Here is a 24684-nt window from a genome sequence, read left to right as displayed (position 1 = left end):
CATTTCCACTCCTCACAGCTCTTGGGTAGCAGATGACTGGGATGAGCAAAGGATTTCATTTGCTTTGATTTAACTGGAACTTCTCCATTCAGTCTGGTTTCAGGAACAAAGATACACACACATCAATTCACAGTGGAAACTGTGTAGGAAAAGCTAAATGTATTGAGGAATATCTGCTTGCCTGCATTAGCAAATGTCCCTATTAGCTGGACTCAAAATGAGTTTTTGCTTTCTTAGACAATAACGTACTTGGAAAATGAGGTGGTGTCTTTCCAACCTGTCATGGTTTGGGTATGGGACACTATGCTATATACCACACCAACAGGCAGAGTTCAGTGTGGGGAGGTATTTACAAGCCAGTCTGCGCAAGGATATTTTCCACATTGATGGAGTTTGAGCTTCCAGAGAACAAGGAAGAGACTTCCAGACCTCCATGGACTGCCTTCCTTCACTTTTTGCCTGACAGAGATCTGAAATGAACTGAAAGATTTTAACAATACAGAACTGGTTTATGCAGAGAAACATCATAGCTACGCACTGGACAGAACCGAGTGTGTGAAATAGATTTGTCTAGAAATTATAAGCAAAAACTGTGACCTTCCTTAAACCCTGTTCAGCTGTTTGTCAGAGTAAATTGTATCCAAGCAGCAAGAGAGGGGTCGGGCTCCAGCATCACTGCATTTGCATGACACTGTCAAGACACAGCATCACAGAATTCAAACTAAAACGTAATTGGTAACATCATGTGTGACAAAGCTATGCAGCTGCTAGGGAGCTTAACAAGAGCGCAATACAACTACTAAAAGTAAAGAAATAAAAAACTGCTGCATTTCAGCTTAGTTCAGCAAAACTAGCATAATACTTCTGATTTGCAGCCCAGCTGTTCATCCCTCCCTAATCCAAATAAGTAGCTATATTTGTGAGGTTTCTAAAAAAACCTTTGATTCTCAGCAGCTGCACGTACACAAAAAGAAGGGATTAAAAATTAACCAGTGATGGGTGATCTGCAGCTTCCAAAACCTTCCCTCCGTTTGAAAGATGGAAACTGAAGAACTGCAGTAACCAATCTGACGTAAAACACACTTGTTATCAGATTTCATGATCTATTGCAGACAAATAAATAAGGTTACAATAGAATGTATACACACCTTTTTAGCTGTGACATCAAAAGTATTTCACATGTTCAATCCTCTGTTATCGAGGCTCCCAATAATTTATACACCAATATGTAATAAATGTGATATGAAAGTAAAGAAAACTGACAAGAGAAGAGGAAGAATGTTGAAAGCCTTACACCATGTGCAATGGATGACAGCTATGCTAAGAGACAAAAATACCATAAAAAGATGATGCAACCCAAACCTTGCTGCACATCAAACTGAACCAGATCTGTATCACTAGAAATTCCCAACATTGCTTTCTGCAAAAAGTGCTTCTAGTCCAGACACATTCCTATGATTAGAATAACTTTTTAAGTAACAGCAAGAAATTTGGATGAAACTCATCCAAAATGGAGAAGCAAATGAGCATTAAACGAGCTTGAGCAGCATCAACCCCTTTTCATGGGTCTACGGAAGTGTCACTGTACAAGTAGGTAGCTGGCTCCATCTAATTCAATGCAGATGTCTGCAGCTGAGCGGGTTGTCATGGCTCCCTTCACAGTCAGCAGAGAAAGACCAGTGCCTCTTGGGCATATTTAGTCCCATCCTGGAGTAAAGTGCAAAACCTACAAGACGAACTGTGACTTGCAAAGTTTCTGGAGAAGACAGGATGCTACTGCAGAAAGCAGATCAGAGGCTGGGACAGTACTTCCCCAGCACTCACTTCGAGCAGCAGTAGGGACAAGCAGTAGTGTCCTGACCCTTCTACGGCACACTGAGCACATCTTAAGTGGAAACCCCTAGGGTTTTTTGGTATGCCATCTCTGTCAGGGACAGACAGAACCCAGAATGGCTGAACCCAGAGCAGACAACCAACAACTGCAGGTCTCATTTCGGAGCTCACACAGAAGCACTGTCCAAACACAGTGGGATTTTTGGTTCATTTTCTTCAGGCCTTAAGTGCTGTTTATTCAAAATAAAATATGTAACACAAATTCGGCCTGCTGATCACGTCCCAGTGTCCTCTGAGATGAATTGCTTACTTCTGCTACAGACTCTCTGTTGGGGAATAAATTAATTTCTCCCCTTAAGGAGTAGGGAAGTTTCTTCTGAGCAACAGCTCCAATGAAACACATTGTCATTTTTAGTGTAGTTTGGTTACAGGCTTACTGTATGTTTGTATATAGGCTTGTGCATAAAAATTAAAGTTGAATATAACTTCAAAAGCTAAATACAGATAATAGTTGTGCAATGTGAAAATCACACCTTTGTATTAATTTTAGCTTTGTAATAGATATTACACTATTAGCAGTAAACTCAGGAAAATGAATGAACAGCCTTTAGGAAAACCACTTTTGTACATACACAGCTACCCTTTAGAGTACAGGGAAAATAAAACTCAAGGCTGAAACTGAAGAGAAGATACTGAGTTTCCTCATAACACGGTTTGACATGTAGGATTTAACTCAGTGGATGACAGACCAACTTGCCTGTGGGCTTCGGGTCACTTTGTGCCAAAATTAGTAGACTTCTCAGTGAGAGCTTGCATGGAACTACCACTGAGGGAGATCTGATCACAGCAGAAAAGCAAAGCTATTTGTTAAACACAGCTGAACCAGTAAGTTTATTCCATCTAATCTGGTCTTAGAACAAAAGTATTCTGATAATTTTTCAGGGTACAAGAAAGTTTTGAGCATCTTTTCTTTAGATCTCTGCAAGGAACATGAATGCCTACATACTGTTCGCACTTGAGATTAGCAAGGGGTTTTATCTCTTAGAACAGTGTATGTTTCTTACTTCAGCCATGGCAGCTATTAGATAAAAGGTGACTATTTAGAACTGCATATATTAATTTGTATGTATATACGTATCTATGTGTGTATATATATATTTAGAACATTTATACTGAAGTATAAATGAAAAATGCACAAAAGAGATACAGCAGAGCTGAACTTTCATTGTAGCTCTTCATACTTCCTCCCAAGCTCCTACACTCCCTGTCATACTGTTGTACCCAAGCTACTCCATGTGAAGTGCTCTTCCTTTACTGAGCAAATCAAAAAGGCATTTGTCAGTACTCAGTACAGTGTGGAGAAAACAGACATGTCTAGCAGCTCATAAAGCCTCACGGCCAAAAAAAGCATCACTATTTAGTTTCTGTTGTGTGCAGTGCTGACCTGCTTTTAACTGTCTAGATAAAGAAATCCAGGCTGGAGGTTTCTGGTCAACACTACTAAGCAACAGAAGGAAGAGATAACTGTGGTCCCTGGGCAAGAGCTGAGCTCTAATGCTGGATTAGCCAGAGATCTCCCAGTTGACCTTGAAGAAGTTGCTTCACCTCCTGGTGCTTTCTTCTCTCTGTTTCACTCACAGCACTTCAGAGCAGGGACTGCTTCTTCCTATGCAAGCATACTGTCTACTAAGCACTTAGTGTGGCCAACGACTCTTAGCGCTTACAGCAAATGCAAAAAAACCCCCAAAAACAAAAACCTGAAAAAACCTTCAGCAATGAACCATGTTAGCAATTCATAAAAAAATACATTATCCAGTAAAACTTCAGCTTCACCTTTTTCCCCAGTGCGTTAAAAGTACAGACACTAGCAATATATAAATAGTATGTGGAAGCAATGTAATTTATAAGGCACCGGTAGCGATACTTTCCACAATGCCTCAAAGCAGTGCTAACCATCTGTTGAACTTTGAGCATGGCAGAACTGTATAAAACAGGCACCAAGCAAACCCTCCAAAGCCCACACGTAACAAAGCCAAGTTTCTCCTTGGTTCCCCAAGACTTTCTTGGCAGGCAGACCATCAGCAGGTGTCATGCTGGTGAGTAACAGCAACATTTTTTATTACTAATATCTTTGCTTTTGTAAACAGATCATTGCTTTGATGTTTTATTACACGTCTTGAAGACATCCTAGGTTATGAACACTGCCTGCAGAAACACCTGTTTTATCACCTTTTCATTAGCAGACTCATTTCTGCTTCCCTATCAGCTCTCAAATACCCCTTTGTCTGAAACCAAGCCTTATGGCATCTGGCCTCTTTCCATCCTGCATGTGAAATGAAACACTGGGCAGCAGAGAGGGCTCCTGCCCCATCACAAATGCTTCTGCAGGAGCTTCCTACAGAGCATCTCCAAAGCATGTCAGGGGGACAAGCAGGAAAGCCATGCAGCATTTTTAGATCCTGTCAGCGTTGGCATTGGAATGTTATGGGGTGATTTTAAAATATTTTTCTCTTCACTGCTATGCAATCTGAGTAATGACTGCTATTGTCTGCAGCCTCCCAGGGTTGTACCTGAGAGAGCCAGACGCTGAAGCACACCACAATTAATCAACTGTTGATGAGATGGTGAACACAAGAACAAAGAAAGAGATGCTCGGAGAACGGGTGAGAGCCTCTGCATACGAGAGTGTATGGCTTATGGAAACCAAGGAACTCTGTGAGGAGTTACTGTTCTCTGCAAACTCGGGGGAGCAGGGTTCAGCTTTGCAGCAGTGGGAGCCCTACTGTGGCTGCAAAGACCACAGACATGCCCCAGGAGATGGAGAGAAGGCAGCAAGCATTACTCTCGGAGAGCAACCCCTATCAAAGCTGCTTCTTGCTCTCCATTTCCACACCTCTTCCTTCCTCCCTGCACTGGGCACAGCATCCTCCAGCTCCACCAGCCCTGCGAGCTCCAGCAACTAACCCGCTGGGGCAAAAGGTGACCCATACTCCTTCAAACCCAACAGGGAAGAAAACAGGTCTTTCTCCAAGCTGTGCTCCACTTGGCACAACCCAAACCCTGTCTCCTCCTGCTGCTCCAGCCCCTATGGATTCTGAAATTTGGTAGTTTTGGATTTGAAATAAAATGAAGAAAATGTTGGGAACTGCGCACCATTAAACAACTTCCTGGAGAAAGAATGGGAACTGCCACTGCTTCTAATCTGCCCCCCAGTTCTCACTCTTTAGATAAACCTTTCAGGGGCTCCTTTGTCCCTGAACACCTTTGGTAATTCAGTTGTAACTCTAGAAGTAGCTTTAGCAACTTAACCTCCCCTTGACGTGATTAAATGTGAATGTACTCCTACTGCACAGGTAACAGACAAAGTTTATCCTCTTCTTTAAAAACATGAAAAAGTACAGTACACGAAACTGATGTCAAAAGAACATCCTTCTGAAAGAAAAGCAAATCACTAATCTCTGCATTTACTCCTTCCCTCCACCTTTTACCTCCATTTCTGTAAGGGGGAATCTATTTCTTTACCATTCTTGACAGGAAGCATTTAGATAATACACTCTAATTTGTTCTAAGAGGATAAGGGACTGGGTGGGGTTTTTTTTTGTCCCACCAAAATACCCATTTCAGCAGAGAAAAAAGGCAGGCGGCCCTGACAGACCCTGAAACTGTGCTATGTTCTTCACGAGGGAATGTCACTCAAAAAGCAAAATCCGAAAAATGTGTAGGAAAGATACAGAGATGATTTTCAATGAACAAAGCTGAAATGAATGCCTGGTAGGTGTGAGAGGAAGAGCAGAGTTATCTGCACCCATGGGCTTCTACACCTCTGCAGAGCACCTTGCAACTGGAGAGGCTTCTACACTGGGACAGGTAGAGCTGCCTGTCCACAGATCACACTACACGCACATAATGTTACAGGCAGAATGCCACAGGTATAGCAAGTAACACTGTAGGCAAAGGAGGAAACAGGCTGAGGGACAATGGCTTTAAACTGACAGAGGTTTAGATTAGATATAAGGAAAAAAATGCTTACTGTGAGGGTGCTGAGGCGCTGGCCCAGGGTGCCCAGAGAAGCTGTGGCTGCCCCATCCCTGGCACTGTTCAAGGCCAGGTTGGACACAGGGGCTTGGAGCAACCTGCTCTAGTGGAAGGTGTCCCTGCCCATGGCAGGGGTTGGAACTGGATGAGCTTTAAGGTCCCTTCCAACCCAAACCATTCTACGGTTCTATAATTCTATGATCACTTCCAACTAGTATTTAAAACATATCTATTGATTCAATGCTCATCAATTGCACCTTTATAAAGAAATCCAACCACCAGAAATATGACAAAAATATTCTGGTTTTTTCCTTTTTTTCCTTTTTTCCTTGGTAGCAGGCAACTTTTTACAGGCAACTTAACAAATACTTGTGAGTCTGTTTGCTTAGCAAGGTCCTTGCAGTACTGCAGCGTACTGGTGGTCTAACTCCTGCAGCCCCATCAACCTTGCCACACAAACCCAATATATGTGGTGTGGTACGTGCAACGTACAGTTGGTAAGAGTAGTAAGTATCAGTCCATGAATGTCATGCTTTTAACAGAAGCATCCATGAATTCCCAACCATGTCCCATTATTAAATACTAGAAAGGAACAACCTGGTTTTCATGATACAAGAAACTGAGAATTTTCCCTCCAAAGTGCTCTGAGATTGAAAGAAAAATTGAATGCTAGAAAAGAAAATCCACTCTTTACTGTATGTCACTTCACTGGAATGAACTGGAAGAATCCCCATGGCTTCTGTTTCAAATGACTTTGTGCAGAGAATTGAGGCCAGGCAATGGCATTCTGCATCTGCGCTGTATCACCATGTTTTTACCCCAAATAATAGAGGTGAAAAGGTGAATAGCAAAGCAAGTCTGGACTGCTAGACCAATTAAGCCACTTTTGAAAAGGAATCCAAAACAACAGCAAGAGCTCAGATACTACAAAGCATCCTTTTCAGAGGTATTTCATTACACTTGGCTTTCTTCCTGGGCTGAGGTCCAGAAATATCAGTGCTGCCTTATTCATTTTTCAGAGAAACAAGCTGCTTGAATACGGTGCACCTCTGCACTGCACTGAAACAGATGATCATCTGCCTTCCTTAGGTTTTCTTATTCTAATCCTTACTCCCTGAGTTACATGAAAGTCTTTTTCCAATTTTTAGCAGAAGCCCGAAAACAAACTTGTGAATTATGAACAAAAATCTCACAAAGGCAGAAAGACCTTTTCCTCAGCAGTTCCTTATTCACTCCGGGGATCCCACCGCACTTTATGATGTGTTCCAAGGAGCATACAAAAACCCAGAGATGACCCCAGTCCCACTATGAAATGCCAACAGGAAAATGTAGCCTCCAGTGAAGTTCAGCTCAGGTATCTTCCCCGTCCCTGTGTGGATGGCAGGACAGAAACACCCAAAGGAAACCTCCACTCCCACAAGGACGTCCGTCACAGGTCTTTTCTCTTAGAAAAGGTCTGCATGCCAATACTTAGAAACTACCCTTTTGATGTGTCCTTTGACTTTCTTCCCAGAGGGAATTCCTCATGCCTTTTAATTCTTATCACCAAATTCAGCACCTCTGACTGATTTTGTCTAGGGCAACAATCTTCTGACTTCAACCAACGCTCAAACAGTGTAACTGAAATCAGTATAATATCTATGTCTTTGTGACTCAGAACCATGACAACTGGGTACGTAGCTCCTCGTACCTGGAAGATGCTGTTGTGTTTAGCTGTTTAGATGACATAAAGTGAACACCCGTACCACTTGCGGCCCCTGGAAAACCCAGAGTTACTTGGGAACCTTTCGGCACTATCCCACCTTGCCAGGCAGATTAAAATCTTTGACCGGTACTTGCGATTTTAACCTCAGTTGTGATCTTGGGATACCCAAAGAGTACCACGGCATTTCCAGGGAGGTGACTACGGTGGCCACAAATTCACCCATAGTCCTGGATGTATCTGTTGCAGCTTTCAAGGCCAGTTTAGACACAATTCAGACGCTGAGCGCAGCTGCATCTGCTGGCTTTTCAATGTGGGGGACATCCTTTTTCCCTCTGTATTTGCTTACTCACAGAAAAACCCGTGCCTGGGTGCAGGCCGATGTCTGGCCACAGAATGGATTCAGCAGCTCTGAGCTGCAAGGGCAGCTGGCCACACGTCCCTTCCTGCTTTAGAGCTCCTGACACAGCCTCTGCTTTCTTTGCCTTCAGCCAAATCTCTTCCTCAGTCTGGCCCACTGTGTGCCTGTAAACTGGGAAAGGACAGCGGCTCCTGCAGCAATCCTTTGGCTACTGTTTTCTTTCACCTCCGTAGCACTTTACAGCTTTTAAATATTATATTCATGCTAGGTCATAAATGTTGAATGCTTCCTCTGGTACTTAAACAGCAATTCAAGAGAGCGGCTTGAAGAAGTACGCCTCATAAAAATGGAGCTTGTCACGGAGGAGAAGGAAAAACATTGTAAGCTGTAATGATCCTGAGAAAACATTGCTGGGAGATATATAATCCAACATGACACTTGAAGTTCTTGCCATGGAGCATTTGATCATAGAAGAAAAAATACTGGGTTTAAGGTCTATTTTCACATCAGAGCACTGTACAACCTGTCAGAACAAACAGTGCACTGACTTAAACGATAAATAGAAAATACTTTATTTTCACAGCCAAAGTATTTCCATTCCAAGACTAACCACAAAAATAGAGCTACTGGAAGTGACTGTAACTGCGAGAACATTATGGCATAACAGAAATTCTGTATCTCAGCAGAAGACAGTGTGAGGTTATTGCTTCTTCTTAAACCAGAACAAAACAATAGGACAAGACTGACCTTTGTGTCCCAGCTTGGGTTTCAAATGTCACCTGTTAAACAAAGGCGCAGTGATGTGAACGGAAACCAAAGCACACAACATGTCACTGCACTGGAGACAGCACTAGGTTGTCCTAAAAAGTGCAGGAGCATGGCAGTCCCGGGCGAGGAACACCCAGAGAAACAAGCATGAAACCCAGCAGTGTGGCCAAAGGCTTTTCAGACCCAGGGAGGGCAAAAGAGGACTTGTCACCAGCACTAGTATGTGTGTTCCCCTACCATAAACGACAGGGGAATGAAATCACTGGTTTAGAGGACAGCTGCGGCGATGGAAGGGCTGGAAAGCAGAAAAGCTGTTTTCTACACAGGGAAAGGAAAATGCACCTTTGCTGACTGTGAATCAGAGCCCAGACAGCGTAAGCACATGTATGTGGAGAGCATGGGGGATGTGTGGCACAACAAGACACAACCTCCCACAAAGATGGGAGGGCTACAAAAGTGATCAGATGGATGAAGCACCTCTCCTATGAGGAAAGGCTGAGAGAGTTGGGGTTGTTCAACCTGGAGAAGGCTCTGGTGAGACCTTATTGCGGTCTTCCAGTTCTTAAAGGGACCTATAAGAAAGAAGGGGAGAGACTTTTTATCAGGCCCTGTTGTGACAGGGCAGAGGGTAATGGTTTTAAAATAAAAGAGTGGAGATTCAGGCTGGATGTGAAGAAGAAATTCTTTACAATGAGGGTGGTAAAATGCTGGCACAGGTTGCCCAGGGAGGTGGTGGATGCACCATCCCCGGAGACATCCAAGGCCAGGCTGGATGTGGTTCTGAGCAACCTGATCTAGTTGAAGGTGTCCCTGCTGACTGCAGGGGGGTTGGACTAGATGACCTTTGAAGGTCCCTTCCAACTCATTCTATGATTCTTTCCCTCCTCCTTCAAGGACCAGAAGACCACATGGTTTCTGCCAGGCACTGGGAGCCCACGAGAACCGTCTGGAGCAGCAGCAACCTTCAGTAGGCGTTGCCCTCCCACTGGGCGGACATGGAGCACTTATACCCGGCTCACACTGCACCCACTGCACCGTCACCCCAACCCACGCCATCGCCCCGCGCCATGCGCTCACCCCGCTCTTCCCTATCGCCCGGCCGCACAGCACGGAGGGCCCGGCCTGCAGCGCCTGCCGCCGCCCTCACACCCGACGCCGCCAGTCGGGAGACCCGGAGGGGCCGGGTGAGGAGCACGTTGGCAGCGCCAGTGGCTCGGAGCGGGAGCCGCGACCCGCGACCCGGCCGCCCGCCTCCCGCTCTGTTGCCGCCCAGGACCGCGCAGCGCCCCCGAGCCCGCCGCTCCCCGCCCGCGACGCCCGTTTCCCGCTCACCGGCGCAGCGCAGGCCCTGCCAGAGGACGAGGCGGCAGCAGAGGTCGCACCACGCTCCCGCCGCTGCCGGACCGAAGCGGTGCGGCGGCTCCGGCGGCGGCGCCTCGAAGATGGTGCGGACGTGGCCGGGCCGCGGCGGGGCCGGGCGGCGGCGGCGGCCGCCGTACGCGGGACCCGGGACACCGTCGGGCGCATCGGGCTGCAGGAACATGGCCGTTGGCCGCTTGCGTCGCCGCTCGCCCGGGGTGGCCGCCATGCGGAGCGGGGCGCGCCAGCCACTGCCCGCCTGTACCCGCGGAGCCGCGGCGGCTGGCGCCTCACGCACACAGCACCCGCGGGCCGGGGGAGCGGAGCGGCGGGGTGGGAAAACACACACACACACACACACATACACACACACACACGCTCGGCTCGGTTCGGGTCAGCGCCGCTGCGCCGCTGCCGAGTCCCCTCTCCTTGAGACGTCTCGGGAAGAACAAGCGCAGCCCGGGGCTCTGGGTCACTCCCGGTGCGCCGGCCCGTTCCCTTGGCTCGCCGCCGCCGTGGTTTGTAGCGGCTGTAACCTGCGCTGGTACCGGCCCTTTCCAAGGCACGCACTAAGAATGGGCATTGCAAGCAGATGTGACGCGTTTCCAGGAGGTACGTTTTACTACCGCAGATAAAACAGTTAAGACTCAATAACACACGGCGTGGGGTGACTTCGGGTTTTTGTTTCCCGAGCTGAAGTCTCCACGGGAAGGGTTTCCGTAACTCTGCCTCTTGTAATTGGGAGCCGGGAGTTCTGCCGGTGCCGCCGGGCACGCAGCGACGGCCGGAGGGAAGGGAAGGAGAGGCGGGGGCGGGCCCCGGCCGCCGGCCCCGCACCGCTCCTGCGAGCCCAGCCCCATCTGGAAGGAGGTGACAGCGCGGTGAGAGGGGGAAAGCCCGGATCTAGCAAACCTACAGCTCTGCAGAACGCTCGGTGAGCTTACCGGTACCGCTCAGGCACGAAAACATCGCCTACTTTAATGCAGCCGTGCACAGAAGTTTAAGTGATATAAAGTGGGCTGTAGCCCGGCTATAACGTGTTTTCAGGATGTAGCGATACATGAACAATTGTATAAACAAGGTTTACGAACAATTCGTCTGCACATTTACACAGAAGGTTCCGAGGAATAAAAATGGGGAAAAAACCCCAAGAAAGTTAAATCTCATGACCTGATTTCGTTAAAGAATGTAAACTGCTCCTGACTGCTAAAAGCTGGAGCTGCTGTAGGGCTCCCATGGCAGTACAGTTGTGCCAGCATCATCTCCTTTCACCATGAGTTGACAGATATACCAGCCAAGCAAAGCCAGTGCTTGGCTGTCCCCCAGCACAGTGCAGGGCTACATGCCAGATGCATTTGCTGACACCAGCTCTGCAATGAACTGACAAACCCCGCATTGCACAGCATAAACATACTCAAGTATGCTGAAGGGACCCTCATGCTGGCACCAGGGGGCTGGCATAGAGCCAGTGATGCACTTCGGTGAGTTCTCATTGAAATGAGCTGCCCAAGTCACTTCAAGCTGCTACTGCAGGAAATGTTTCCCATGGCCAGGCAGTGGTGACACACCTGCACTTTGATGGGAAGGCTGTGGAAGCCTGCACAGTCACCAGCTGCATCCAACACCTGACTGAGATTTCAGGAGCAGAACACAGCTTTGAACAACTGTGGTACCCCTCTTGCTTGTAGCACGCCTCAGCTTGACCTGTCACTGGCAGTCTGCTTTGTAATAGGAGGTGAAAAGTCTCCAAAAGACATGCATCTGCAAGGGCACTGACTGCTGGCCAGGCTTGTACCAATGTCAAAACAGCAGACTACACTGAGGGATATATCCCTTACCACACTTTATTTGTAGTCAATGGAACAAATAACAACAACAACAAAAAAAGCCATCTAAAACACAGAAAATGAAAAGGTCATGCAGCCTTGCCAATGGAGAGACTGGCCACAAGAGCTGCCAACAGGTAACCCATTCCCAAAACCCCCTGTTCGACCAATACTGCTCAGTTCCCAGAACACTATTCTGGCACTTGACTCTAGTCTTAGAAGGATATTGCCAAACTCGGGAAATCTATTGGAAAAGTCTTGGAAAAGTATTTTTTTTGGTTGGTTTTGTGCACTACGATGTGTATTCAGAATCTCAACTCCTTTCACCACAGACACCTTCTGTAACAGCCTTCAGATGACTTAAGAAGTTTGTTCCCCCTTTCTCCCATTCTTCAGCTAACCCACTCCCATTTTCCCCAGGTCAGTTATCCAGACCCCAGTATTTTTTTTCCCTTTTAGCTTATCTTCAGGTGGCCAGTATATTTTGTCAATTTTTACAAGCCGGTTTTGAAGTGCTCGTCATGGGGCTGGTCACAGGTAACCCAGGTTTTCCTCCCCACAGCCAAGGCAGGGCTCCTGTCCCTAGCGAGAAGCCATCCCTGGTTTAGCCGACCAGCCATGGCTACCCAGTGATCTCATGCCCTCCGTGGAAGGGATTTCAGAGGACCAGCAGGTTATGCAACTACTGAGTAGTAGTTCTGTGTTTAATTTTGCCCAAACAAGTTGATGCAGTTTATTCCACATCTCCCCTCTTGTAGGCATCGAGTCTTAAAACCCAAAAAGCAATCTTTTCCTTTCAGCCTTTTTAATCCTTGCCATAGTATTGTAGCCAAAATTATTCTGTAATTGCCACTTCTCCAGTAATAAACTAAATCAGTACTTATGGAGCTCCACCAGTGGACTGTTTCACACCAAGCAGAGACCATGAATGTTGCCTCTGTTACAGAGAACTACTGTTGCTCAAAACACACGTCAGCAGAGTGGTTAAAACCAAAAAGGATGAGTGGCTTTACTGCATAGCCCGTGCTGGCGATTCCGCTGTACAGGATGCATTTTCTGCATAGCCAATGCAAGCTAAGCCATGGTTTGCTACTTCAGGTTTCAGGATTTGTACTGTACTTACAAGAAAATAAAGAAATTATAAGGTGATAGTGAAATTAACAGAAATTATGGAAAGACACAGAAGTAAGTCCACACCGTGCAGTAAGTGGTTGATGATGTATTTATGCCATTAGGTCATTCACTCATGCATTTTCACAATTCATATGAAGACAGGTTTGTTCAGGTAACAGATAATTAATATACTAAGCTAACCCCCCCAAACCAGGAAAGCCGCTTCAGGAGGAAGAACTATATATTACTTTCTATTACTTCATTTGGCAAATCAGCAGCATGACCAATAGCATCAGGACACTTGGTTTGAGCCCCAAAACGATGGCACTACACACCACACTTTGACTCAAAAAATATATTTGCTTCATAAGAACGCAGTCGGTAGGTGATGAACTGATTATTTCAAGTTCTTTAGCTACTGCTTGGTTAAAATTACTTTAGGAAAAGAAATTTTAACAAGATTACTGATGTGTTTAGCAACACTAAACCAAGCAATGTTTAAAATGAACATAAAATACAACAAAACATTTTCAAGTGTGTATAAAAGAATGCTGTGCATACATCAATATACAGACTGTATTGTTACTACACTTCCTTTTTCAGACTGCTTCAGTATAGAATCACAGAATGGTTTGGGTTGGAAAGGACCTTAAGATCACCTAGTTCCAAACACCCCTGCCATGGATGGGGACACCTCACACCAGACCGTGTTGCCCAACGCTCTGTCCAGCCTGGCCTTGAACATTGCCATGGATGGAGCATTTGCCACTTCTTTGAGCAACCTGTTCCAGTGCCTCACCAGCCTCACAATAAAGAGCTTTGAAAATGATATATTCCAACTAACACTCAATTTCTTTCAAGATGAAGAGCCTTTGAAACAGCAAAGTGTTACAGACAGTGTTGGAAAAAAACACAGTTTATGCCCAACTGGAGAGCATGATTCTTCTAACACTTGTGCACGTGTGTTACTGACACTCAGTGAGACTGTGGACGTGGATGAACAAGTGTACAAACAGGCATTAAAACATTCCAGTTTGACATGATTCTGGTATTTTAAAACAAACAGTTCAGAATTCCATGGCTATCCAAGGAAAAACACACAACAAACTGCTGCACTCCTTTTGCATAGCTAGATTTTTTGGGGACAAAGCTTCCAAAGAAAGAAGCCTCTCACGTGGGTGTAAAAAATATCTGAATTCCCTTTTAATACTCGATTCTCATCACGAACACTAGAAAGCAGGTCTCTGACATCAGGGCAGTGAATTTCTTCTTCCTTTAACAATGGAAGAATCAACGATAAATTTGATACATTTCTAGCCAAACATTTTTTTAAAAAAGCAATAAAAACGTTTTGTGTTCTGACCTGGACAGGTAAGCAGGGAATCAGCATCACAAAGTAGATGCTATCAGAGGTTACCACTGTTTAGTTTATTCCTAAATGTTTCACTGTTAAGGATGAAAAATTCTCAATATAATTGGTCCAGCCCTTCTGACAGATGCAATACAGCAACCAGAAGTGCTGCTGGACACCACTGGACACCCCTGGCCAGGTTTCCACCAGAAAAGAATGAGTCCTGCAATAATTTGCATGCTCTTTGTCTGAAACAAGTAAGTACATCTGCAGTATCCAAACAAAGTGAGGGATGTTTTCTGAGTTTCCATTTGTTTTACTCCTCTCTTTCTGCTCTCCTACATATTTTAGAGCAGACTATTTTGTTCTGCATCTCTGCAACCCAATAATGTAGTACTGAAAGTAGTAACTACTGATACTGCAAAATAACTGATACTGGAAAATACATAAGTAGTCTTCCTAAGTTTTCCACCTAAGTTGGGTATCTCAGTTGTAAGTCAGCAGTGTGTGTTGTTCTTTTTTCATGATCTAGACTGATAAAGTATTTGTCCAGTTTTCAGTTTCCACTGGGGCATGACGCTGTCTCCTGACTGCCCACAAATTCTCCTCATACCAATTTTTAACCTTTTTTAAATATTACACCTGCAAACAGGACTCTGAAAAAGCTATTTTATTTTGAGAACCCACTTTTCTTGTTGTCCTGAGTTCAGCAGTAGCAGTCATTTTTCTCCTTCTTAGTAGCTGGTGCAGTGCTGTGTTTTTGACTTTCAGCCTGGGAACAGCACTGATAACACCGATGTTCTTAGTTGTTGCTCAGTCATGTTTACTCTGACCAAGGACTTTCTGAGTCTCATGCTCTGCCAGGGAGATGGGGAAATCGGGAGGAAGCAGAGACAGGACACCTGACCCAAACTAGCCAAAGAGGTATGCCATACCACAGCACGTCATGCCCAGGATGTAAACTGGGGGGAGTTACCCGGAAGGGCTAGGACACTGCTCGAGTCGGGCTGGGTATCGGTCGGCAGGTGATGAACGGTTATATTCTCTTCCCTTGTTATTTCCCTTATTATTATTGGTGGTAGCAGTAGTGGTTTGTGTTATACCTCAGTTACTGGACTGTTCTTATCTCAGCTCGTGGGAGTTATATTCTTTCAATTCTCCTCCTCATCCATCCAGGAGCAGGGGGAGGAAGGCGGGGAGTGAGCGAGTGGCTGCATGGTTCTGGGTTGCCGGCTGGGCTTAAACCATGACACTGAGGTGAGCAAAAACTGCTCAGGGAAATTCTGGAAATGCTGTACTCTAAACCAGGCATTTTTACATCCAGTCTGACAACTTGGAGTGCAAAACTTCCATGTACAGAGCAGTCAAATGTTTACAGACAGCACGGCACCAGGTATCAGAGGAACTTCAAAGAACATCATGAATTTGTTCTCTCAAGTAGAAGTGAACTAACTTCTAACAGTTTGGATGTGAAGAGAAATGCATTTCTACTCTGTCCTACCTGTGGTTTTAGTCCCTATTCACATTTATTTAAAAAGATCTCATTTAAAAGAGCTGTCATGTTCTGTGACAATCAGAGTCATTCAGCTGAACTCCAAACTAACAGTAGTGGTTAAAGGAAATCCAAAACACCATTTAAAGGCTATTCATAACGTTCAGAGTTCCACAAGTCCTCTTGCAATAAAGACTAAGTTGCATTCTGAGAATAAAAGGGGCAATATTCAAAGCAAACAAATGCCTATTTCATCAACAACACTTTTCCCTTTAGGACTTCATCAGAGATCCTCCAAGGGGCTCAATTCCCTGCCAAGAGTAATTCCATCCTAACATTAACCAAAAGAAAAAAAAAAAAAGATAGATATTTCTTTTATATTTACATATTATACATATTTACATTTTCTTTAATACTACAGTTGTAGAGGGAAATAAAACCTGGATACAGATTTAATATCTGCCTTTAAATGTCCCAACAGTTTTTTTTCCCTTTGAAAAAATTTACAAGTCCTCTTCAGGTCCTTTGAACATTAGATACAGTCCACGTTCCGCAGGCCGCCATCCATAGTCAAAGCACCAAATCTAAAATGAAAAACACACCAGTGTATTCTTAGGTGAGTATCTAGATTACAGAATGAATCCTTAATTCATTATAATTTGTTTATGGGGTTTCCTTCTCCTTGCCATGCGCCAACACATGCATTTGTATCCAACTTTTATATGTGAAAAGATGGAAGAGAAGATGTTATGCTCCAACTATGGGACTAGGGAACAAAACAAAACCAATTTATCCTGATGCCAAACTCAGCTCTACCAGCAATTCACTCTGAAGCTTTCAGGAGATCATTACCTTTACAGAAAAAAAGCAAAGTCAGTCTGTGTAACACGTCTGTACAAGTCTGTATAACAGTTGTGATAACAACAATACCCTCTCAGGATTGTAAGAAATATGTTGGCCTCTTTCTCCTCACTTTATTTAAGTAATCTGAAAATTACAAAATAATATATTCAGATTGGTACAATTCCACAGTTGTTAAAAAATATGTTTAGAAGTGAGGAGGTAAAAGACACCACTGAATCTGCAACAGCACTGTGTTTAAATTCAGAATTAATCTGTGCAACAGATATGTTTTTCTAGCCAAACGTAAGCAACGTGAAATAAAAATGCCACAACTGCTGCATCAGAATGATTTTACAGTAATGTTTCAAGGCTTTGGATACTTTTTTTGGGGGTACACCTCAGATCAGCAGTTCAAAAGAGACTACGGAATCATCCCCTGATGTAAGTTCTGGATCTACAAAATATATCAAATTAAGCCAGCTCCTAGTATCAGCCCCAAAAGGGAAAACAATTGCTTGCCTTTCCAAAATGTGATTGTTCTCAGCCAGCTCTTTAACAACCCCTTCCATTTCCTCCTTTAGTTTCTTCATACTGTAGTAACAAGAAGCCAGAGAAAGGTTAAAAATTTTATAGGGGCAGTTGTCTGCTGTGATTACTCACCACCACCACACAGCTTCCACAAACTTATTACATACAAAAGAAGGAACAGATAACAAGTTGGTTATTTACTAAAATGATACATCAGTATTGTCCCCTACTCGCTTCCAAGTCTGTGCCACCATCACTTTAGCAATATAAAGTTTTTCTGAAGTATAAAATTCTTGGTCTTAATGCAGCAATCACTAAGTCAACCATATTTGTGTAATAGGTATAGAATATTGCATCAATCCAATTAAGAACTTCTCACCCAAGAGTCATTTCCACTAATGTGTTTGAGCTAGGATAGACTGTATTCATTGTATGTTTCATCCCACTGGAAGCTGCAAACATTTTCTGTGGCAGAGCATCTTGTAACTGTAATAGATAAAAGGAAATGTAAGTTTTAAGTTGTCACATATACCTTCATGTCCACCTTGAAATTCTTCTTCAAATTGTCCCCTGCTGTGATGCCTCATAAGATCATTACAGTATTAAGGTGGCTGATATTCCCCAAGCAGAGATCATCACAACAAGTTTTGTATTGACATGACCTGTAGTTCCCCCGATTTGTTCCATCTTCTTAACTGTCTTATACTTTCATAATAAACTCTCAAAAGGAAGAATTATCTATTAGTTATGTTTGTAAATATCCTAAGGAAACAGGATCCTAATCAATAACTGACTTTGGTGATGCTACTAGAATACAAACCAATAACAAGTAAAATGCTGCTCTCTACCATTCCTTCATTGCTTTATGCCTATCAGGTGCTCTTCTTTCATTTTTTATTTCTTTTATAAATAATAATAATATTACTGCCTGAAAATGCTTTCATTCTCTCAATTTTGAGGTAATTCTGGTAAGTTTCCATCCTGCAAAGTCACTGTCCAAATTTTAACAATACCTCTTCTTTCATGTACCAGCAGCATTGGCATGCATCCTTGAGCATGTATCCCCTCATCTTGCATATGGAAGTAGTGTTTTTATGCTTCAATATATTTAATCCTGAGTATTCAGTTAATCCTTTAGATGCTCAGATACCAGTATGATAACAGTTACACTGAACGCTTTTCAATGAACCCACATCCATTTGCACAGATTTTTTTGGGAGGAACACTAACACTGCCAAAAAAAGCACCACCAAACCCCCCGAAAACCCCAAGAACAAAAAAAACCCAAACCACAAAAAAACCCCAACCAACCAAACCAAAACCACTAAAACCCCAAAAACTCCCAAACTCCAAATTCATCAGGATTCAAAAAAAATCACACCAATCTCTAGGCCACTCCAACATCATGGAAATAGATGACCTTTAAGGTCCTTTCCAACCCAAACCATGCTGTGATTCTATAATTCTAAGTTACTATAGTCTGAATACTACATCCATGCAGCCTATGTTTTAATATGACTGCATTTAAGACTCACTATAAACAACGCTAATGACACTAAACAATGTGGAACAGTTTCATCTATGCAAACACTTTACAGAATTTTGAAGTGTTCTACCTCATTTATATAATCCTGGTATTTGGATACCTCTTCTTTGATATCAAAACACTGATTGGTGAGAGCCAGTAACTGCTTCCTTGTGTGAAACATTTTCCTAAAAGAAAAAAAGGTTTCTTTTAGAAGCTTCCTGTATAAAAGTGGCACAGTGAACATTACCAAATAGTAATCAACAGCTTGCCTTGTCCAGTCCTCAGCCTTGTCCAAAAATGTATCATACTTGCTGACACATTCATCTTTGAATAGAGTTATGGCTTTTGTAGCATGCAAATACAGCTTCTGCCTGCAACACAGAAACAACCAAACAGTGTTATCTTGCTTTCAAAACTTCATTCCTCTGATTTACTTACTGAAACTTGAAGAACAGGTATGCAGGCTTAAAATCCCTTCAGCCACCTTTATTCATGCTGTTGTAAGGTATAAGAATTCAACACAATGCATGAACTAACAGTTTCATGTTTCAAAAATATTCCTTATCAGGGAGGAAAAGAATTATTTGAAACATTTAGTTGCAATTACTTGTATATGAACAACTGGTAAAATGTCTTCTCTGAGTCAGTATTTATCTGAGCAGGTATATTTAAGCAAAATGGATTCTAAATAGAAACAACAAAAATCCTTATTATTTCTTATTTGCCTTCTGCAGATACTTGGAACTTCCAGCATATATGAATAATCTTTTGTGCTGAGTAATATACATGCAAGAAGAAAAACCACAGGATTTTTCTGTCAGCTTACATTTATGACAAAATTAAAAAGCAAGCAGATAAGGACAGGAAAACAAATCAAAACCCAGTTCTGTTTAGTGTTGCAGACAGTAATCTCAGTCTACTAATTCCCTTACCATGCTCTGCTTTGCACCAGTAAGTGAAACTAAGGGATGCTGGGACACTACTGTATTTTATTCAGTCTTGCATAATAGCTATTGGTTAATCACATTCTGGCTAGCGTGTACCTGGATCATCATCAAGCATGCATACCTATATTCAACCAGAAAAAAAACAAACCTAGTTGAGTGCTGCTCCATTCTCTATCTAGGGGTAAATATTACAAAGGCCAGCCTCAGTTGCTAAAGGCAGACAGTTTTAATAAAATCCACTGTCATTTCTCTCTAGGGTGAATCAAGTTCAACAAGATGTAGTTAGGATCTCAAAGATACCTGAACAGTCATAAGGAGACACTTGTGGTAGAAAACATGCCAGTACTCAAACCCATGAAAATATCACATGTTAATGCAATGACGCAGTTTGAGTAGTAGAAAAAGCCCTAAAATTTCTTTAATCTGCCCAAGAGAGTGCAATTTTAAACTGAGCCATGGCTTGCATCCCAGTGCTTGCCTTTTTTCCAACCATATCCTTAAGAACATAATATGAACAATAATTTTGTAGTATCTGTCATATTAAGTTCAATCCCTCACTGTTGCAGGGCAATGATGCATCTAAGTCTCAGCATGTCAAATTTGTCTTTCCTGCCCCTACTGTCCTTTATTTCAAGGTAACCTCCCCTCTACTCGGCAGTTATCCCATTTAGCTTTCTCTTTGGGAAAATCAAGCAGCATGGTTTTCGGAATACCAGTGCCTTGTACATGTTAGCTTTCTATCTGTAATCTGGTAGCAACAGCAAGAATTTTACAGAAGCAGTGTCTGAACTCCTATAGCATCCAGCAAAGTCTAGAGAACCACTCAACTGACCAGCCACTAGGAGAATAACTGAATTAGTATTAGGCATCTGTGTATGGAACTGAATCAAACCTGGGACAAGTACAACATGAGCAGAGCATCTGTTGACAGTTGCTCAAGAGTTAGAGTCAGTGGAACTTAATGGGAGTCCAGACATGCAAGTTACATACAGACACTTCATGTGGCCACCTCTCAAGTGACAACTTTATACAGGCATGGAGAACTGCATTAAAATTTATTTTGCTTGCTATACTTCCTGGAAGATTAAACTGTTCTAGAATTTCATTCAGCTAGCCCATATTTCATTCATCTGTAGAAAATTATCTTCAGTTATGAAGTCACTCTTACTGAGGGCTTATTCCTCCCTAAAAAATGGGGAAAAATATATCTCCTGGAAGACAGTTATGCCTAGAAAATGAACAGGTATTTCACAGGTATGTAGGTATTTCACATCTACATTTAGAAGGTCTATCAGGGATGAAACTCCACTGTCAGAAAGAACCTCATTATCATATGCTGGCAGTCCTATGTATTTAAGATATTTAAAGGCAATTTTTCACAAAGCAATCCTAAAGAGGTTATACTTTATAATAGGTTATTGGCAAGAGCACCCGAAGGACCTGAAAGCAATCATGCTATTTACCAAAGGTAACTTCAAAACTTACTTGTCAAACTTGTGAATTTGTTCTTCATTATAAGGAAGCCCTAGGATCAAAGCAGATGACAGACATTACCAGTTTAATTCTATTAGCTGTATTTCTGTAAAACTCCACTAAGTGCAATTCAAATTTATGAGATTAATAGTGGTGATTCATTCATATGGGCTTTAAGATGGTGTCTTACTAAGAAAGATGTACAAACATATTCACTGTTGCTGACTAACCCTTGATTCCTAATTTCCCAGTGGAACAAGGACTGACCTGTCCTTTATGTTACAGTTTGTGCTAAAAGTGAATCAAAGAAGTTACTTACTTCGTTCTGCTTTGTCTTTTTTGAACTGATAATAAATATCTGTGATGGAACGCAGCAGTGCCTGCAGCCTTTCTGGACTAGAGTGACAAAAGGAAGAAAATGAGATATTTTATATATAAACTTAAGTACCTATTGATGAGTTTTAAGAACTATGACTCAATGTAGAATTCAATATATATTAAAAACAATTTACTCACTTTCTGTCTTTTGGATGCATGCCTTCCTGATTTGCCCAGGTGTCAGTCAGTAAACCACCTGGAGAAAGTTTGGTTTTGATATCTTGAAGACTAGTTTCTAGCGTGCCCTGAGAGCTGGAGAGCTATGTAAGAGCAAGAAAGTTCAATATTACCACTGGGTAAAGTGAAGAATTCCTTGAGGCTGAAAACAAACTGAGCACATTAATGCTATAGACCCATTTACTTCACTGACATTAACTGAAGAAATATGCCCATTATCTGTCTAGGCTTTGCTAAAAGCAGCCGAAGCATGGTATTATTAAAGTAAAAATCATCACTGATGTTGGCATTTCTGTTACTCACAGAAAACACTTATCATGTATTTGGCTTTTTCTTTAGAAATGTCATTTTGAGAATGACACAGGCTTTGTAAGATACTTACACGCAACAGTTTTGTCTGGATCTCTGAAATTTCATCCACTTCTGATGCTTCCAAGTTGATCTGCATCAGATTCTCATATCTGGCCACAAAAAATGCACAGTTAAAAACAAGCAGTGAATACACTCAAAACATTCCTTGAATCCAGTGTAACAATAACTATCTTTTACATGAAATACAGTGTCTGTCAAGCAGGAACCATGAAACACTGACAACATTAAATGGCCACTAATAATGAAAATATTTTAGTTATGAAAAAAAATCCTTCACTTTTTTTCCTACATTTGAACTGCTTTTTAGTTTCAAACTTCCATTCTTGACATCCTTATTCATTACTTTTACCCAGCAGGCAGTGTAAAACTATCTCCTCTCATCAAATAATTTTTAAAAGGTTACCAAACTAAAGTAGTCAATGACACACACCAAATACTCCAGTGCACCAAAATGCATTTCTGTGGAAACCTACTGGAAAGGCTGAGTTACCAAAACCTTGAGGCTGGGTTAGTAGCACCATCCACTCATATTGATACATTCCATATGACTATCTTAAGTGCCAAATGAATCATTCAGGACAATATTTTTCCTGTTGAGTCTCAGGTACATTTTGTTTTTAAAAACACCATCAAAACCAGCTCAGCTGCTTCCAGAAAATACACACTTTGCTCAAGTTCAATACTTCATCCACCTTTTCAAATAAAAGCTTTGCATTGTCATGCTTTGAAGCATAGCCTTAAAAAGGGAAGACAAACAAGAGGACCTTTTCTAACTCCATATAAGTCTTCTGAAGTCAAATAAACTGAACATCCTGTCTCTTCGTAAGAGGCTGAAGGACCACATGCAAACACATAGCAAATTCCTGTGAAAATAAGAACTGCTCCAGTTCACAAGTGAGCATATATATTTTTTTTTTCAAATTGCTGCTCCAAGCAGCTCGAAGGAGGTGATCCTGCCCCTCTACTCTGCTCTCCTGAGACCTCACTTGGAGTATTGTGTGCAGTTCTGGTGTCCTCAACAGAAAAAGGACATGGAACTGTTGGAACAAGTCCAGAGGAGGGCCACGAGGATGATCAGGGGACTGGAGCACCTCCCGTATGAAGAGAGGCTGAGAAAGTTGGGGCTGTTCAGCCTGGAGAAGAGAAGGCTGCGTGGAGACCTCATAGCAGCCTTCCAGTATCTGAAGGGGGCCTACAAGGATGCTGGGGATGGACTATTCATCAGGGACTGTAGTGACAGAACAAAGGGTAATGGGTTACAACTTAGACAGGGGAAGTTTAGATTGGATATAAGGAAGAAGTTCTTTACTGTGAGGGTGGTGAGGCACTGGGTTACCCAGGGAAGTGTTAAATGCTCCATCCTTGGCGGTGTTCAAGGCCAGGTTGGATGAGGCCTTGGGTGGCATGGTTTAGCGTGAGGTGTCCCTGCCCATGGCAGGGGGTTGGAACTAGATGATCTTAAGGTCCTTTCCAACCCTAACTATTCTATGATTCTGTGATTCTCTGGGATACTGCTGAATGCACTAAAGTTGCAAATCAGAACATAAGCAGTTTCTTCTGAGCTCTCAGTGGCTTTCTTCTATGGGGACCTGGCAGAAAGCATGAAGAAGCTATCTGAACCAAATAGAGAGGGAACAAGAACCAGTCATGTCAACTAACTGGCTTCAAGAAGAGTTGGGATTACAGCCCTGATGATTTGTAACTAGGCTACAGAGCTATTATCTTGCTAGTTATCAACTTTGCTAATTTCACTGATTGGTTGTTTTGGGGTATTCTTTTTTAAGCAAATCTCTTTGAGCCCAGGTGTGTCATTTTGTACACGTTTGGCATGCACACAGCAAATCTGACAAATTCTTGGGTATCTACAATTACCACATCTAAGATGTTCAATTTGCAATGCATAGCAGCTCCAACATGGCTTAAGTCTATTCTTAAGTCTACTCTGCAAATGCAATGGTTCCAACATGTATGCATCAATCGTCTTGTGGACATCCACATTTTCAGAGCAGCCTGGAAGCAAGTTTAGAGAATCCCATGACCAAGACAGCATTTGGGGGATCCTGGCAGTAAGTTGAATAGGAAAACAAATACCATAGAAGAATTCCATGAAGAGTCTGTATCAGACTGTGTAAGAGTAACACACCTTATTCTCCCCCATAAAGATGGAGCCAATGATAGTTTATGGGAAGACTGAACAGGACACTGAAAAGGCACTTTAAAAGTGGAAAAGAATTTGTCTGAGAACTGGGCATTGCATGGGACTTGGAGATGAAACAAAGATCATGAGACAGAATAAATGAAATTGGAGGATGTATTTGATGGTGCAATCTCTTCTCCTACAGACAGCCTTGAGTGAAAAGAGGGAGGGCAGAAGAGTCTGACCACTGGAAGACATCTGTTTCCTTGGAACGGAAAACAAGAGAAATAAGTGTCTTCTGTGGTCTTTGAAACCTGGAAGTCTTCTGGTTCTAAAAGGTAATAATTCTTCAGTTCCTCCCTGTTTATTTTTTTCCAGTTTTAAAGTGCTTTAATAAACTTACTGCTATAATGAACTAAATGGGTCCATATGTACAACAGTGAGATTCTGTGATGCAGACC

The 24684-nt window shown here is 42.8% G+C and overlaps 1 protein-coding gene across 6 annotated transcripts in view; it reads right to left on the bottom strand.

Annotated features, from left to right (window-relative positions):
* Window positions 1–13088: 13088 nt before the first annotated feature.
* TBK1 (TANK binding kinase 1) overlaps window positions 13089–24684 on the bottom strand; it is a 30385-nt gene continuing 18789 nt past the window's right edge. For 3 of the 6 annotated variants that reach the window (XM_080639127.1, XM_080639129.1, XM_080639130.1), the window contains 8 exons: window positions 22097–22175; window positions 21676–21797; window positions 21479–21555; window positions 21172–21211; window positions 19009–19110; window positions 18828–18924; window positions 17591–17697; window positions 13089–17274 (listed from right to left, as the gene is read on the bottom strand). In XM_080639127.1, the coding sequence (XP_080495253.1) occupies window positions 17082–17274; window positions 17591–17697; window positions 18828–18924; window positions 19009–19110; window positions 21172–21211; window positions 21479–21555; window positions 21676–21797; window positions 22097–22175 (817 nt within the window). In that variant the 3' untranslated portion in view covers window positions 13089–17081. Of the gene's footprint in view, window positions 17275–17590; window positions 17698–18827; window positions 18925–19008; window positions 19111–19147; window positions 19235–19259; window positions 19808–21171; window positions 21212–21478; window positions 21556–21675; window positions 21798–22096; window positions 22176–24684 lie in introns of those variants that run through there. The other 3 variants (XM_080639128.1, XM_080639132.1, XM_080639131.1) reach the window with 3 other exon arrangements.

The sequence above is a fragment of the Psittacula echo genome, assembly GCF_963264785.1.
Source record: "Psittacula echo genome assembly, chromosome: 1".
Taxonomy (NCBI): Eukaryota; Metazoa; Chordata; class Aves; order Psittaciformes; family Psittacidae; genus Psittacula; species Psittacula echo.
The sequence above is the reverse complement of the archived record's forward strand: the minus strand, read 5'-3'. Positions and strand labels throughout refer to the sequence as shown.